Source organism: Oryzias melastigma, linkage group LG17 (genome assembly GCF_002922805.2).
Source record: "Oryzias melastigma strain HK-1 linkage group LG17, ASM292280v2, whole genome shotgun sequence".
NCBI lineage: Eukaryota > Metazoa > Chordata > Actinopteri > Beloniformes > Adrianichthyidae > Oryzias > Oryzias melastigma.
Genome location: NC_050528.1, coordinates 16546770 through 16562380, shown reverse-complemented (window position 1 = coordinate 16562380; position 15611 = coordinate 16546770). Strand labels below are relative to the sequence as shown.

Here is a 15611-nt window from a genome sequence, read left to right as displayed (position 1 = left end):
GTGAGGTTAAATATAATTACACATAACCGGGGGCAAAAACAAATACCTGGGCAAATTTTCAATTAACTGAGTTTAAAAATATTACTGAAAACTGTCACAACTTGTATTACAAAATTTAAGGAAAAAAGCTGCAACTTCAACCTTTTTTGGCCTTAACTATTACAAAAAACGCAGCAGGGACTTTCTCCTTTTTTACATTTTTGAAAGATGGAGGATTTTTGTCAAGGAAAAGGTCTGCCTTGGCTCAAAAAAGGTTGAAAAACACTGCTCTAGTTAAATTATGACTTCTAAAATTATCTTTTGGCTGTTTTTCAGTAATCCATTCATTAATATGCAGCTAGTCATCACCACTCATTACATTGTAGATGCTCCATGTTTAAGACAGCTACGCACTATTTCTCTCTTGGTGACGAGGTCAGCAGATCATCATGGCAGCAGAAAAAAGATGTAACGTTCTTTGAAAAGAGAAAGATGTAAAGCTTTGCATTTTATCTGTTATTATTGTACACTAAAACAATCAAAGTCACAGAAACGCTCTGTAACTTTGACCTTCTGCTCTGCTATGGCTCTTTAATAACTGATTACACAAAATACTTGTTTATGTAACATTGGTCAGCCACTACAGCAGTAAGGATTATCTTGCAGTCAGGAATTGGGGCTGGCTGGTCTAGCCTTTGAGTGTTTAAGTGTTGTCCCGCATTGCCTTCTGGGAGGCAAATGTGGGTCAGAGTGAGGGCTAAGAAGACCCCCACTACCACCATCTAAATCCCTAACGGAAAGATGCTCCAGATGCAGATTTTCTTTTGCAATGGATTCCAGAAACTCCCTTAGACTAAAATCACATATCCAGAAATGCTAACGTGCTGCAACCTAAATGAACGTGCGGCAGGATTTTTACTCGGGAGGTGGCAGCCGCATTTTTAGATGAAGTTTTAAGGAAAAGCTAAAAATTTAAACTGAACAGATGATTTTTTTGATGTTAGTCAGTGACCGCCCCGACACATTCTGGATTGTGTGGTTGCAGGCAGCCCAACCAGCAGGGCCAGGTGGGCCCATATGGTTTAAAAGGGGCAGAATGTGAATGGGTTTGTCAGCAGTTTCTATGGTGGCCCCACTTGTGTTTGACACATCAGTTTAAGTGGGCACTCAGTGGGTTGGCTCTCTACGCTAGCCAGTTGGCCAGTGGAAAGTGGAGTTCGCTATACAGCGGAGCATGCTAGCTTGTAACAGTGGAGCTCGCTAAGCCGATGCATGCAAACTCCATACAGTGAAGCTCACTGAAGCAAAGCTCACCTCAGCGGAGCTCGCAAGCTCGATACAGTGGAGCTGATTAGCTCGCTACAGTGGAGCACGCTAGCTTCATACAGCAGAGCTCGCTACAATGGAGCTCGCTACAGCAGAGCTCACTACGGTGGTTAACGCTAGAGCGGAGCTCGCTAGCTTCACACAGCGGAGCTCGCTAGCTTCATACAGCAGAGCTCGCTACAGCGGAGAACGCTGCAGCGGAGCTTGATTAAGTGGAGCTCTCTAGCATGTTACACTATCCACAGTGAAGTTGGCTAGCGTAGCAAGCTAGCATCGCAAACCAACCCACTGACTTCCTACTCAAGCTAATGTGAGCAAGCACAGAAACTGCTGACAAATCCAATCAGGGCCCACATTTTCTGCCCATTTTAACCCATATGAGGCCCGCTTGGCCTTGCTGGCTGGGATGTAGCATAGAGGCAGCAGCGGGATAACTGATCGGTAGGAGGGTCTCCAAAGTCTTAAAATCAGCCGATGACCAGCCAATTTCAGACTGCCAGCCTCCAGCCCCTGTGTCACTGCCACTGTCCGGTTGTTAGAAATCATATGGTAGTAGTGCGGACAGCCCAGGACTGTTGACATGGGCTGGGGGCCGGCGATGATCAGACAACAATCTGCTAATCCCGGCCACCGTGTGTACAAATGAGGAGACGCCATTGATGCTGCACAAAACTCATCATGGCATTAATGGCACCACAGCGACTCAGAGGCCTGTATATTGATGAATTGATGCCAAGAAGAATACGAAGAAGACAGAACTTTGTGCTTTCTTGGGGGCATGTTTTCTGAAAATGTGTACATTTTTTAATCGACAAGATCATAAAGTGGGCTCAAAATCTGAGTATCAAATGACTAGTAGTGCAGAACGGCCCGCTCCTCGAATACTGAACATTGATATTGATTGATCCGGAGGCATTTACACATTGTCCAATCAGACCTGCTGCTGGACAGCGATCCAGATTTCGTAATGGCATCATCCCTGCCTGACTCCCGCCATCTGCATTCATGACCACAATTTCAAAAAATCCGGCGGTGGCGATGTCTCCCGATTGTGCAGTGGCTGTTCTTTTTGTGACTGTAGCATTAAGCTGTTTGGTTATCAACATTCAAAATTGCTTAGTTAATTTTAATTGTTGAACACTCACTTTTGTTCCACCCACGCTGATGATGCGGTAAACATTGCGGTTAGCGTCATAGAAGAAAGACACTGTGACAGCATGCTTGCTAGCAGGTATCCAGTTCCTTTTAGTGGTGGGATCAATCTGGAACACATGAGCGCGGGTACTGAAGATCGGCTGCTCTCTGCAAGGCAAGACATGAGGACAGTGAGATTCTGAAACAAATATCAGTGAGAGAGATTCTGCGAAGGAAGTGTTAATGGTTAGTCAGCTAGATCTTCTAAGAAATACACAACATTCTGTACATTTTTATTAAATGAAACAAGTAAAGGAAATGTTTTTAAATGACATTAAAAGAAGAAAAATGACAGTTTGCCTTCTGCTATAGAAGAACAAAGCATCAGCACAACACACTTAGGTCTTCAGGGATTCCTCAATCTCTTGACGTTATTGTTTGAAATACAAACTGGAAGAGAAATCTTTTAAGGCTGTACTATCAATAGTTGAAGCGACTCTTCAACAATCCACTCAAATGAAAATGGTGCTTTGGGTGTTTATAACAGGTTTCTGCAGCATTTTTTACATGATGGAGGACATTTATAATTAATTTAAGATCAAAATTGTCTGAGTATTTCTTTATGTATACACTGATGGACCAGCAGCAAATAAAAAAACACTCTAGAAGAACCTCAGTTGTGACACAGCAACCAAAATGGGCGTCCCAAAGTCTCCCTTCTCCGCTACAAACTCTGATGGATCCACTTGCAGACAAATAGATCCATGTACGTTTTTGTTTTCCTCGTCTGAGCTGGATCAAAACTGTGCGGCTGGACAGCTCCAATATTGCTCGTCATTTTTGTTGCACCGCTCAGGGTTGTGAAGTGATGTAAGCTAGCAAGAAAGAATGATGGGAAATGAGTGGAGGCTTACTTCTGTGCCAACTGAAGTAACTCAGATTTTAATTTCTGAGGAACTCCTGCCACTCTGCAGAAACTATGTCCTAGAAACCAGCCAAAACTATCTAAATTAGCTAAAACTGAAAAATACAATAGATGAGCAAAAAAATGAAAGTCTCACATAGAAAATGAGAAAGGTGATGCCACACACAAAAAAAGAAGTAGGTTCAGAGTGGCAGTCTGAGCATAAACTGTGAATAACAGCTGGTCTAATCTTAAAAGTTTGTGCAAATAAACCAAACAAAGTTAATAGTAAATATTTATGTTTATAAAAAAGGAAATTGCAGCCACAGCCTTTTTATTATTCATAATTATGTTAAAAAGTTACAGTTTTGAAGTTTTAAAAATTGGCATTCTGCTAGCTTTTTGGACTATATTAGCATTTACTAAGATTTTTTAGGCTAATTTGGAGTTTAGCTAATATTTTAGCTGGCAATCAGCTTCAGCGTTTTCAGCTTTTAACTTCAGCATTTTCAGCTTCAGTGTTTTTAGCTATCAATTTCAGCATATTCAGCTATCAGCACTAGCATCTTCAGCAGGCTAATTCAGCTTACAGCATTCACACTAGGGGGTTACTGTACTGTCTATATAAATAGTTTGGAGTTTCGCGAGGTCAGCAGCAGAGCCTGTAGCTGCTGCCATCCAGGAACCAATATGAACCATCTGCTGTAGCTAGACCACTCCCATCATCGCACCTGAGCTGTAACGCTTGCTGTGTGAACCCGGGGTAATACCTGCAGCTTTCAGTACTTAGCCACCAGCTCCACTGCTCCTTCCCATCAACCTCTTACTCTTCATCATCTTCTTCCTCTGTCCTCTGCAGCAGACTGTTTTGCCTCCAACACGGATACACTCTTAAAGCCCCATCCTTCAGTGTGGACCAGGTGAGGAAAGAGGTACAGAAACAACATGCAGGGAAGGCCTCTGGTCCTGACCAAGTGTCTCCAAGGCTACTCAAAGCATGTGCTGCTGAACTGTGTGGTCCATTACAACCTCAGTCTCCAACTGAAGAAAGTCCCATCTCTCTGGAAAACCTCCTGCTTGATCCCAGTCCCAAAAAAGAGTTGAGCAAGAGACCCTAATGACTTTAGGCCAGTCGCTCTTTCTTCCCATGCAATTAAAACCTTTGTGCAACTGGTCCTGCAACTCGTTCCACCACAGTGGCAAGGTATGACAAACTCTCTTCAGTTTGCTTATAGTAAGAGGGTGGGAGTAGAAGACGCATGTTATACCTTCTCCACTGAGAACTCTCCTACCTAGATGCAGGGAAGTGTTACATGAGGCAGCTTTAACACCCTTTAACAACCTCTTGCTCCATTAATAGCTGACCACCAGCTGTAAATCCACATCTCACCTGCTGGATTACAGATTACCAAACTGACAGACCACAGTTGGGGACATGTGTGTCATCTGTGGTCATCAGCAGCACCGGCGCTCCACAGGGAACCGTTCTCTCTCCCCTCCTCATAACCCTCTACACCTCCGACTTCCAGTACATCTCTGAGGAATGTCATCTGCAGACATGTTCAGATTGTGGCCTTCATCAGAGATGGTGAGGAGGGAGAGTAGCTGGCCTTTGATGTATTTTATTTATTTTATTCATTCTATCTTTTATCTTGTGTGGGGTTTCAGCAGACCTAATAACTTCCCTTTGTGATCATTAAAGTATATCTATCTATCTAGATTAAAACCAAATCTTAACTCTGGAATTCTGAAAACAGCCAGATCCTCCTTTACCTTACAAAAGGAAAACGATATAAATGCTGATGGTCACAATGAAATTAAATAAATTATTAAATTAAATAAAGTGTCAGTTCAGAGAGAAACTTCACCTCTAACTGCTCTTTTTTGTCCAGAAGAAGACTCAAAAGTGTGTTTTAAAGAAGCCTTCGCAGTGATACAAAACTGTTGGGCTGTGTGACCGGAACTTCTTTTTTAGGTGTGCACTATCACCGTAGTTTATCACTTTTTAATCCACACCCAGCAGCCAATTAGAATCGAGTATTCACCTGGACCATGGTATAATCCTGATTAATCACAGTCCAAAAGTGTAATTAACCGGATTATTTTTTAATGGATTGACAACAGTAGTAGAGATAAACACTTGTGTTACTTCAGTGCAAGATGACCTCCTTTCTCAGCAGGTGCAGGTGGCCTACTTTAGAGGACCACTGTGAAGTCTTTAAAGATGAATTTCATGGTGAATCCCTCGAACAACACCAGGTTTTGTGTAGTTTTGAATACTTCTGCAACCACATCCTTTAGTTGTTTCTCTAAGTGTCAGTCTTGCAGTCTTGTTCAAAGTGAAAGGAAAAAATTATTCTCTTGTGCTGCTGATTCCAAGCAAAGACAAAATTCCAGAGTATCCCTGTTCAAAATGGATATTTTTTTAACTTTTCCACAAATTTTAAAGGATTAAACATTAAAACAAATCTAACAAAGATAGTAATTGAATTAAAACCTTACAGAGGTTTGACGTGATCTTACCTTTCCCTGTGGTGAGGATACATCTTAGAAGGAGGTGAGGATGTCTTTTCTACAAGACATACGGACGGAGAATTATTCTCTTTAACATGTTAAGAATCTGTTCTCTAGCTCTTGCTGTCATGTAAGTTAACAATATGAATTCAGCAAAAGTACTTACCCCATGTCCGACTAAACCAGACCGAGCTTTGTCTCATAATACTCCCATGCTTCGGCTGCTGTTCCTCTGCGTTTCCTCTTTAATCCAGAATTATTCCCTGACAGAGAGACTTGAATGCTTGTAAACCCGTCAGTCCTGCAGTTTTTCTGACAATCCCAGGTTCATCTCTTAACAACTCCGCCTAAAATTTTTAAGCTCTTCCCTTATTCCTGCGCTTCAACCAGACAGCTGGCAGAGGCCAACACCACAGCACCACCTGCTGGCCGTGTACCTGCAGAACAAGTGTCCCTCCTGTACGCATGAGGGGAAATGTGTCGGTCTGCAGCAGGCCATAGTCTGATGAATGCTGCCACGCTAGCCTCACAGGTCAGATGAGAGCCTCAGATTGTTGTTTAGGGACTAAAAGAGTTAGGAATCGTCACATTGTTAAAAAAGGTAGAAATTTGGCTAATTAACTTTTAAAATGTTAAGGAATGAAGTGTATGGAAGAGTTTATGACTCAAAAATAAAAATAAATGGCGTCCCGAGAGCTGTGGATGCCCGACGTTCCGAACAGCAAGCGCACCGGGGGACGTTTTAAATGTTCTGCATAGCGGTCTGTCTGCCGGCATATTCATGGCGTGAGCTCCGCTGGACACGTCGCTGCATCGAGCTGCAGCCAGAGAACGCGGCGGCAGTAACAGACTGTCAAACTATCCACAGAGTATCCCGCTTTTCTCAGTCTTTAATGTTTTAAAAAACAAAAGTTAATTGGAAATGATAAATCTCAGCTTTGAGCTCGTTTTTCCTCCTCTTCCTTCACTTTTTCCCCTTTTCTCTATATAAATCAATGAGAACAGCATATAGCTTCCCAACAGCACAAACCAAACCAGAGCAGGAGAAGCTCTGACGTCATCGTCGTGCGCAGTTGGGACGTTCCAGACCTCCTGTAGATTTTTGAGACACTTATTGCGCAGCAGAATGTGACAACGAAAAAGCAATCTCCATTAGCTTTGTCACTTTAATTCTGTCACAGAATGAGCAGTGATGAAGAAGAAAATGAAAAAGCCGTTCTGAGGATTGCTTTTTCATTTTATTTAAGAGACAAATACTGCAGGTACATTTTGAAAAGGAAAAAGCATTTCTGTTATTCCATCTGAATTTTCAAATGTGACATTTCTGATTGAATTTTGGTACAAAATTACCAAAGAACTTTTTGAAAATGAAATGTCAATGCCATTTTCTTTATCATTTTTAATTAAGTCACAGAATGAGTGGAGTTGAAGAAGAAAATGAAAAACAGCTTTGATAATTGCTTTTTAATTTAATTTAAGAGACAAGTAATGCAGGTACATTTTGAAAATGAAATAGCATTTCCAGTATTGACTTTTATTTTTATTTTTGAGTCACAAACACTTCCATAGAGGTGAAGAAAAAAGCAAAATAGTAAAACAGAGATGAAGTTGTAGGAAAGAAAATGCATCATTTGTGGATTGCTGGCTCGAAGATTTTGGAAACTTGCGGTATTCAAAAATACGTTTGTGGCAGAGGTGTCAAACTCAGTCCCACAAGGGGACCAAAATCCAAAACACACCTTTGATGATTGAGGTAAATGTGAACTGCATTATGGGAAATGTAGCAAGCTTTTACAGTCTTACAGTAACAACTGGCCCTTTGATGATGAAGATTTTGTCAAAGTGGCCCTCAGCAAAAATGAGTTTGACACCCCTGACTTGAGGGGTTAATACAAATAATACTCATATGAACATTCCCAGCATCTATTACTGAATGTGTCAAAGTCAAGGCCCGTTATGTTATTGTTATTATTGGCCCGATGTTATCTTGTGCTCATTTCTAATAATTCACCAGTAACAAGAATGGAAATAAGTGACGTGCAGTCGAGGAGGAAGTGAGGCGGATTTTTATGAGAGAAAAAAGTGTCTCCCCGATTACTGCGTAATTCTTGATTTGTTCATAACTTTGGATTTGTGCGTGCGTAATTCTTGATTTAAGTGTAACTTTGGAGCTGTGTGTGCGTAATTCCTGATTTATGGTAACTTTGGATTTGTGCGTGCCTAATTCTCTATTTGTGCGTAACCGCGTGCAATTCTCTATTTGTGCAACAGTGGATTTGTCCGTGTTGATTCTTGACCGAATTACAAATATAGAATACACATGGACAAGAATTACGCGCGTGTAAATCAAGAATACGCATGTAGAAATCAAGAATTGTGCTTATACAAATCGGGGTGATACTTATTTCCCTCCATATTTTTTTAAGCAGTGAAACTACCAGTTATTAAGATCGTTCTGGCTGAAATGTTTAGATAAAAGGTGTTGAAGACTTCAACTCTTGTCTGGTCTCCTTAACTTGAAGCCTCAAGAGAAGCTTCGGTTAAAGTGACGTTCTCCGTCTCCTTCCACCGGACGCTCTTCTTCCCGCCCAGTTCAGCTCTTGGCGACCCTGTGCGGTTTATCCTATGACATCAAACCACAATGCATTGCAGTGTTTGGTTTACTTATGGTCTCCGTGGCAACGGCGAGCGGTCCAGCCCCTTCTTCAGACTGAACCGGAAACTAACGTCATTTCGGTCCAATCCCTGCGCTCTGAAGTGACATAATGGAATTTTTAAGGCAGTTTGGGTGAGTGAGTGCGCCGACAGCAGAGAACATCTGCGCGCGGCGGAGACTCGCGCGGCCCCGCAGCAGTCGGGAGAAGCGGGAATCAGCTGATGTCCTGATGCCCACGACAAACACCGCGGAGGTTTTCCAGAGCGCGATGATGAAGGAGCAAGTCAATCCGAACTCCAGGCCGCTGGGAGAACCTGACGCGATCCTGAACCCGCCGGACCTGGGACTCCTCAAACTGACGCCTCCTGACCTGGAGCGCCTCTTCATCCAGTCCAGCGGTCTGGTGTCCGCCGCTCACCCGCCTCCTCACCTCCTTTACTACCCGAAGGCGGCCAGTGACGAGCAGGAGTTCGCGGAGGGGTTCGTGAAGGCCCTGGAGGACCTCCACCAACAGAACCAGCTGAGTGAAGCCGGACTGGAGCATCCCGCGGGTCTGCATCCGGGAGACTTACCGGTGTACACCACACTGAACGACTATGCGAACGGCCCGCTGGGAGCCGCGGACGGCGCGCGCCCGCCGGCCCATCCGAGCGGCGCGCCCCCGCGGGCCGCCGCCGCCGCTGCGATGTCCCGGCTCCAGTCCGCCAGAGCGGTGAAGGACGAGCCACAGACCGTACCGGACATGCAGAGCTTCGGTGAAAGCCCCCCCTTGTCTCCGATCGACATGGACAACCAGGAGCGCATAAAGGCGGAACGGAAAAAGCTGCGCAACCGGATAGCCGCCTCCAAATGTCGCAAAAGGAAACTGGAAAGAATTTCTCGGCTGGAGGACAAAGTGAAGACCCTGAAGACGCAGAACGTGGAGCTGGCATCAACAGCCAGCGTCCTGAGGGAACAGGTGGCCCAGCTCAAGCAGAAGGTGATGAACCACGTCAGCAGCGGCTGTCAGCTTTTACCCACGCAGGTCCAAGCCTACTGAGTGCGGGTCCACGAGACCGAGGATTCAACCAGAACATTGCATCTGAAAATGATCACGTGTGCTTCAAGTGCATTAGACAAAACCAGACGGAGTGAAGCTGTCAGGGAGCGTGGAGACGATGCAGCTTCTGAGGGAAATCTGTGTCTGCAGAATCTATGTAGCAACACAGCTGGAAGACTGCAGGTGACGTCATCCACCACGGAACAACGCCTTACTTGTTTACAAGCTTTTATAACGAGAAACATTTCCCCAAGTAGCATTTTAGAGTCAAATCTTTTGTATTTTTTCACTTGTCTGAGGTCCATGAATGTATCGATGTGCGTATGGAGAAAACCTGTATTTGTATAAGTGTGTCTGACTTTTATTAAATACACTAATTTAAATGTATGCATTAAGTCAGGGGTGTCAAACTCAATCAAACAAGGGGCCAAAATCCAAAGGCCGCGGGCTAAACAGGATAAACATTTAATCAATACTCTAAAACTAACTTTTTAAAACTTTGAAACCATAACTTTTAACATAATTATGAAATAGATATATAGCATTACCTGTGATAATGCTAGTGTGAATGATGTAAGCTGAAATAAATAGCTAAAAACGCTGAAGCTGATAGCCAGGGGGGTTAGGGGCGGGGCTACTCAGCTCAGCTCCAAAAGCCACGCCCCCTCAGAGGAGATTTTGGAAACAGAGGCTTCAGATTAACATGAAAAATGGCTTTTTAAGACATTTAGGTTGTGGGATTTTGGTTAAAAACGTCTTAATTAAAACACTACTGGGAACGTTTTTGTAAAATAAAAAAATTGTTATGGGGAACTTTAAATAGAACATATCTTTCGACACCAAAATAGAGAGAAATGAAGTGGAATCGACCCAGGAATAATCAAAAAATAAGATATTGTCTACAACCTTACCTTTAAAAAAAGAACCAACAAACTTCATTTTCAAAATGAATGATTTATTTCTCGCTTTAGTAAACTTTTACAGCACATTTCAAACAGCTAATAAACCTGTCAGTTCATAGCTCTTGTTGACATTTGATTTCTGAGAAGTCATTAGCAACTTCCCACTTGTAGCAAAAGGATAAAAATAGTTAAACAGGAATAAAACCTTGTCATAAAATTCATAGTATTTAACATTTCACAATCTCCCAAACATTTTTCTACCACAAAACACAAAGACAAAGGACAGGCTTTCTCTACTGTTCAACAGGCAACCTTTTCAAACCTACATTTGGTTTTGATTTTGATTTTTTTAAAATACAAACTGAGTCATAAACCTCAGTCCAACAACTGAGCATCTCAGTCAAACTGGTGGGAGAGGAGTGCTGGGTAGTGGGTAAAGAAAGAGAGGTTATACAAACGGTTTTTCCCACTAAGGAAATGAACATGAGGAGATTTTCTCAGGCTGGAATGTTTGACGTTTGCCTACAGCATCATTGGGTCTGTAAACTGTGGTAAAAATCCACTTAAACAACAACATTTAGGCAAATAAACATCTTTAAAAAGTTGGGAGGAAAACATGATTTAGAAAATCCTCTTAGCAATAAATTAAGCTACAAAATAAAGCAAAATAAATGAAGATCTGTACTGAATAACAACAGAAAAATATGGGAATCTTTCTTGATGGCTACAGAAAAAAACCTGGAAGGAGGTAAACAATGTAAAGAAACATCAGCTAAAGGTGAAGTGAGAGGTTTTTTTAACCCACTCATTTATAAAATTACAGAGAGGACAAGTCAAGCCACAAAGCTAGATTCTAAAACTCAAGTTGTCACAAAATAAAGAAAAAAGTCAAAGATTTAGAAACAAACCAAAAAAAAATAAAATAAAATGTAAATCACCCCAAAAGATTCAAAGGTTTCCAGGGGGACCATGACCTGCAGTTACAGAAAATACCTGAACAATGTAGGGAGTAAAGTGATGTATTAGAGTACGACTAAACCAAAATTCTTCCCCTACTCCAACATTTTGCCCTCCAAACGGAGAGATATGGAAAGAGTGTCTTTTAATTTAGATGTTACTACCACTCGATGACGTCACCATTATTCGCCGGTAAGGATGTAACGATTCTTGGTGAAAACTTGTCAATAGGTTCATCAATGCAGAAAATGTAATTTGTCTTAGCCTAAATTTAGAAAGGCGGAGCTGATGACAATTCTCCATGCAGGATCGTGGTGAGTGTGTGCGCGCTGGAGTTAGTGTGTGCACGTGAAAGTGTGTGTGCATCTGCGATTATGTGTGCGACTGTGAGTTTGCGCACGCCTTTGTGAGTGTCTTTTTTCTCTGTAAGCTGCGCGTGAACGGCCATATGCGCCGAGTGCGAGCGCGGGCGAGGGGGGTTGCGCTGAGCGGTTGGAGAGCGGTCCATCACTGGAGGTAACTTTACACACTGACAGGGATAATGTCATTTCGTCTGAGCTCACCGTGAAAAGGCTTTATAGGAGTAATAGGGAGAAGCCAGAAGGGGAGGGGAAGAAATCTGATTTGGCCTGACATATTTATTGAAATAAAGTAGTGCAATGCATTTTTTTTAAAATATTTGAATCATGACATTATTCAGTAATGTGCGTACTAGATCAAACTTGCTAGCCAAAACCTTAGTTTAAACATTAAGGCCCAATCCGAATTCTTCCCTTCCTCTTCATTTGATCCTCCAGTTGGAGAGTTATGAAAAAATAGTGTCTCATATTTCGGACGTCACTTTCGTCGATGATGTTGCCAATAATTGCCGGTCCTCTAGCGTTAGCTAAAGCTTCCAGCGCTTATATATAGATAACAGCGGTTTAGGTCATGCTACAACAAAAATTCATTACTTACATTTAAATGTAAACGTCTGTGCTTCAGAGCACGCCCACTCAGGGCGATGCAGTTTAGACTCGTGGGGGACCTCGCAACTTTGTATCCCTCCGCTTGGAGGGTCGGATTTAAAAGTACATTTCCTGGACTTCCCCTTCAAATAAAGGAGAAGGGGAGAATTTGGTTTGGGCCTAACCCCAGGCTTAAACCGCTAGCGTTACAGTTCCAATGCGAGTGCAGCAGTCTTTACATAACTAAAAGTGCAAGAGGAAATCCCACTGCAGGCGTTCACGTCCAGCGTCTGCGGTCAGGCCTCTGCGTCCCTGCCAACCAGTTTCGTTTGGTTCAAATTTTGCCGGACGATGCAGCTGATCTGCAGCTAATAAAGGGATTTGCGTGAACGTCTGTGAGTTTGGAGTTTTGCGAGGTCGGCAGCAGAGTCTGTAGCTGCAGCCAACCTGTAGCTAATATGAGCCATCAGCTATAGCTAGACCACTCCCGCATCGCACTTGAGCTGTGACGCTAGCTAGTAAGACTATGAGGCAATAATAAATTAAAAATCTACTGCATGCTAGTAGTCACTGAGTTTCATTTCCCAAATTATTTTCACTTACTCATTTACTGAGCCAGTTTTTGTGTCCAAACACCTAAACTTCTCTTTTTTGGTCCTAATTCTGTTTTTTTTTTCCCCAAAGATAGTCTATCTTACTGTTGTAGGTTATATTCAATTAAATTTATAAAGCCCAATATCACAAACAATTGTCTGATTGGACTTCACATCGGTTATTGTACAAAAGCAGAAAGTCAGTCATACAATATAAACAATAGCAGACTGCTAAACAGAACAGACAAAGCTGGATTTGTAGACTTATATTTTTATGTACCTGGACTAAACTGACTAAGGCTGAGAGTTTGTCCTGTAATTGTGCTTCCAATGATTTCACTTTTGCAAAAATACAGTTTTTTTTATATAGGGATTATTTTTAAACCAAAAATCTCACCAAAATGTAAAATCCCATGTGGTCAGTGTTTTTACTTATTTCTGAAAGTCCTAAAAAGAACAAACAAAAACATTTCAACTTACTAATAAGTCTCCAATGTATAATAGAAACCCTCTGAAAGAGTTTTCTAGTCTGAATTAGCAAAGCAAAGTGGCAGAAAAAGTTCAGGTTTAAATGAAAAGGAGCAAATGTGAACGAGGTCTGTGAAGATTTCTGCTTAAACAAAGGGAGGTGAAAACGGGGCGGACGAGGGAGGACGTGTAGCTCCAGTCGAGACGGAAATGTGGCGCTGGGAGGATTCTCTGTGTTCCAGCATTGTGAAAAGACGACGTGGTGATTCCCCCTTGGTTCAGAAAATTAGACTTTCCTCCTCTGAACTTTAGCTCTGACACGCATCTGTGACCACGCTGCTTGTTGAAGCAGCAAGCTCATGTGGGTGCAAAAACCAGACCGCTGTTTTGCAATGGAAATGCCCCCCCCCCTTAAAAAATTAAAATAAAAATGATGAAGTGTTAAGTCTAGAGCAGCAGTGGTGATCGTGTTTAGCAAGCACAGTCTTGGGATCTCTGGGGCTGCTCGGTGAGCTGAGGCCCCTGCTTGGCTCCGGTAATTGTTGGGTCGTTGTTGTCGAGACTCTCCGCCATCCTTTCACAGATGACGTCAACGAGCCGCTCAAAAGTCTGCTTCACGTTAATGTTGTCTTTAGCACTCGTCTCAAAGAACTCAAAACCTGTCAGCAGGAAAGATGGAAAACTTCACCATCATGTCAGGACATTTTGCAGCAGTCCATACCTCCTAAACTTTCATAAAATATCTTGAAATGTTTTGCTTTTAGAAAAGCTCTGACCATGAGACCTGTTAACACCAACATAGTAATAAAAACACATCGACAGTAAGGTAGAACTCTAAAGACTTTTATGTCTGCAGTTTTACTCCAACAATACAAAGATGCTGACAACAGTCATAAGAAATGAACATTGTTTTTGCACTTTTAATGAATTTATACTCTATTTTGATTGGTTGCTGGGTGTGGATGCACACCTAAAAAAAGAGGTTCCAGTCACAAAACCCAAATGTTCTATATTTCTTTCCTTTGCTGCTGTAGTCAAGGTCGGTGGTGGCTTAGCAACATGTTTGTGTGTTACTGTGACTAGGGGTGTGCCAAAATATCGATATTGCGATATATCACAATATTTAGTGATTGATTCTCGATGGGTTCTCACAAAGTATCGATCTTTTATTTTCGCTTGAAGAGGCTGTAAAACATTATATTCATCATCCTTAGGTGAGACGTTCCTTTGGAGGTAGATAGGGGGCGCATGTTGCAAGACCGGCTGTCATGAGCACCAATGTGTCTGGCAGATACTTGAATTATTTAACTTTTGTTCTATTCTTTACAAAAATGTTGCTGTAAGTAGTGGCCCTGCTGTTAACGTTTACTATTGTTAACACTGAATTTTACAGATAATTCCAATTTAATTGGTGTCAATGCTCGTCAGACTGTGTTACTGATTTCAGTAATGTTGCACTAACGTGTCTATTATTTGTTGCACAAAATAAGACACAAGTTGTTTGTTATGATTGTGTTCTAGCTAAAAAATAAATGGGGATATATGTTCCTAAAAAATATATTGTGATTTATTAGAGAAAGTTTTTACCGATTATCGCAGTATCGCAATATCTTCGATATCGTGAGCCATGTATCGCGTATTGCGTGGTAAAAAAAAAAAAAATCAATGATTCCCAGCCCTTGTTTTAACTTTGAACACAAGCAAAATGCTAGCAAAACATGTCGTTTTTGATTACATTTACATTTTTTGAGACCAAATCTACAAAAACTTAGAAAAAGGACAGCTTTAAAATAGTTTTGAAAATACCAAATGAAGCCAGAGAAACCCTAGAAATGCTAATATTCTATTGTACCGCCCCCCTAATGTCAAAATTAAATCTTAAATAAAACAGTACAAATCAAACTTTAAATTGTTAATGGTACCAACTGTATTAAATATCTCAAATAATAATTATTATCATAGAACATTTGCAGGTGAGGCACTGCCCTGCGTGTTTACTGGCGGTTTATGATACCTTTTGCTTGCCATACTATCGTCCCCTGACCGCATGTTGCTGTTATAGATGGAGCAGCGGCCAACCAGTGCGGTATACAGCCTCTGCTCGCCTGTAGGAGATTCTCTAAACCCAGACACGGAAATTTGTACCAATGCTTTCATTCAGCTTTTCAAAATAAAACTAGATTTGCAATTCC

The 15611-nt window shown here is 41.9% G+C and overlaps 3 protein-coding genes across 6 annotated transcripts in view; 1 reads left to right on the top strand and 2 right to left on the bottom strand.

Moving 5' to 3' along the window:
- Positions 1-6262, bottom strand: part of LOC112144458 (homer protein homolog 3) — a 41888-nt gene extending 35626 nt beyond the window's left edge. Inside the window, exons 1-3 of one of the 3 annotated variants that reach the window (XM_036216451.1) lie at positions 6024-6262; positions 5867-5915; positions 2451-2607 (exon numbers count right to left, since the gene is read on the bottom strand). In XM_036216451.1, coding sequence (XP_036072344.1) covers positions 2451-2607; positions 5867-5915; positions 6024-6060 — 243 coding nt within the window. In that variant the 5' untranslated portion in view covers positions 6061-6262. The remainder of the gene's footprint in view (positions 1-2450; positions 2608-5866; positions 5916-6023) is intronic. The other 2 variants (XM_024269008.2, XM_024269007.2) reach the window with 2 other exon arrangements.
- Positions 6263-8529: 2267 nt separating this feature from the next.
- On the top strand, positions 8530-9939 carry LOC112144462 (transcription factor jun-D). Its single transcript, XM_024269019.2, has one exon. It carries the CDS (start codon positions 8743-8745, stop codon positions 9550-9552), a length of 810 nt encoding a protein of 269 aa, XP_024124787.1. The 5' UTR covers positions 8530-8742; the 3' UTR covers positions 9553-9939.
- A 547-nt stretch (positions 9940-10486) lies between these two features.
- Positions 10487-15611, bottom strand: part of LOC112144440 (ras-related protein Rab-3A) — a 16698-nt gene continuing 11573 nt past the window's right edge. For both annotated transcript variants that reach the window (XM_024268973.1, XM_024268974.2), the window contains exon 5: positions 10487-14078. In XM_024268973.1, the coding sequence (XP_024124741.1) occupies positions 13891-14078 (188 nt within the window). In that variant the 3' untranslated portion in view covers positions 10487-13890. The remainder of the gene's footprint in view (positions 14079-15611) is intronic.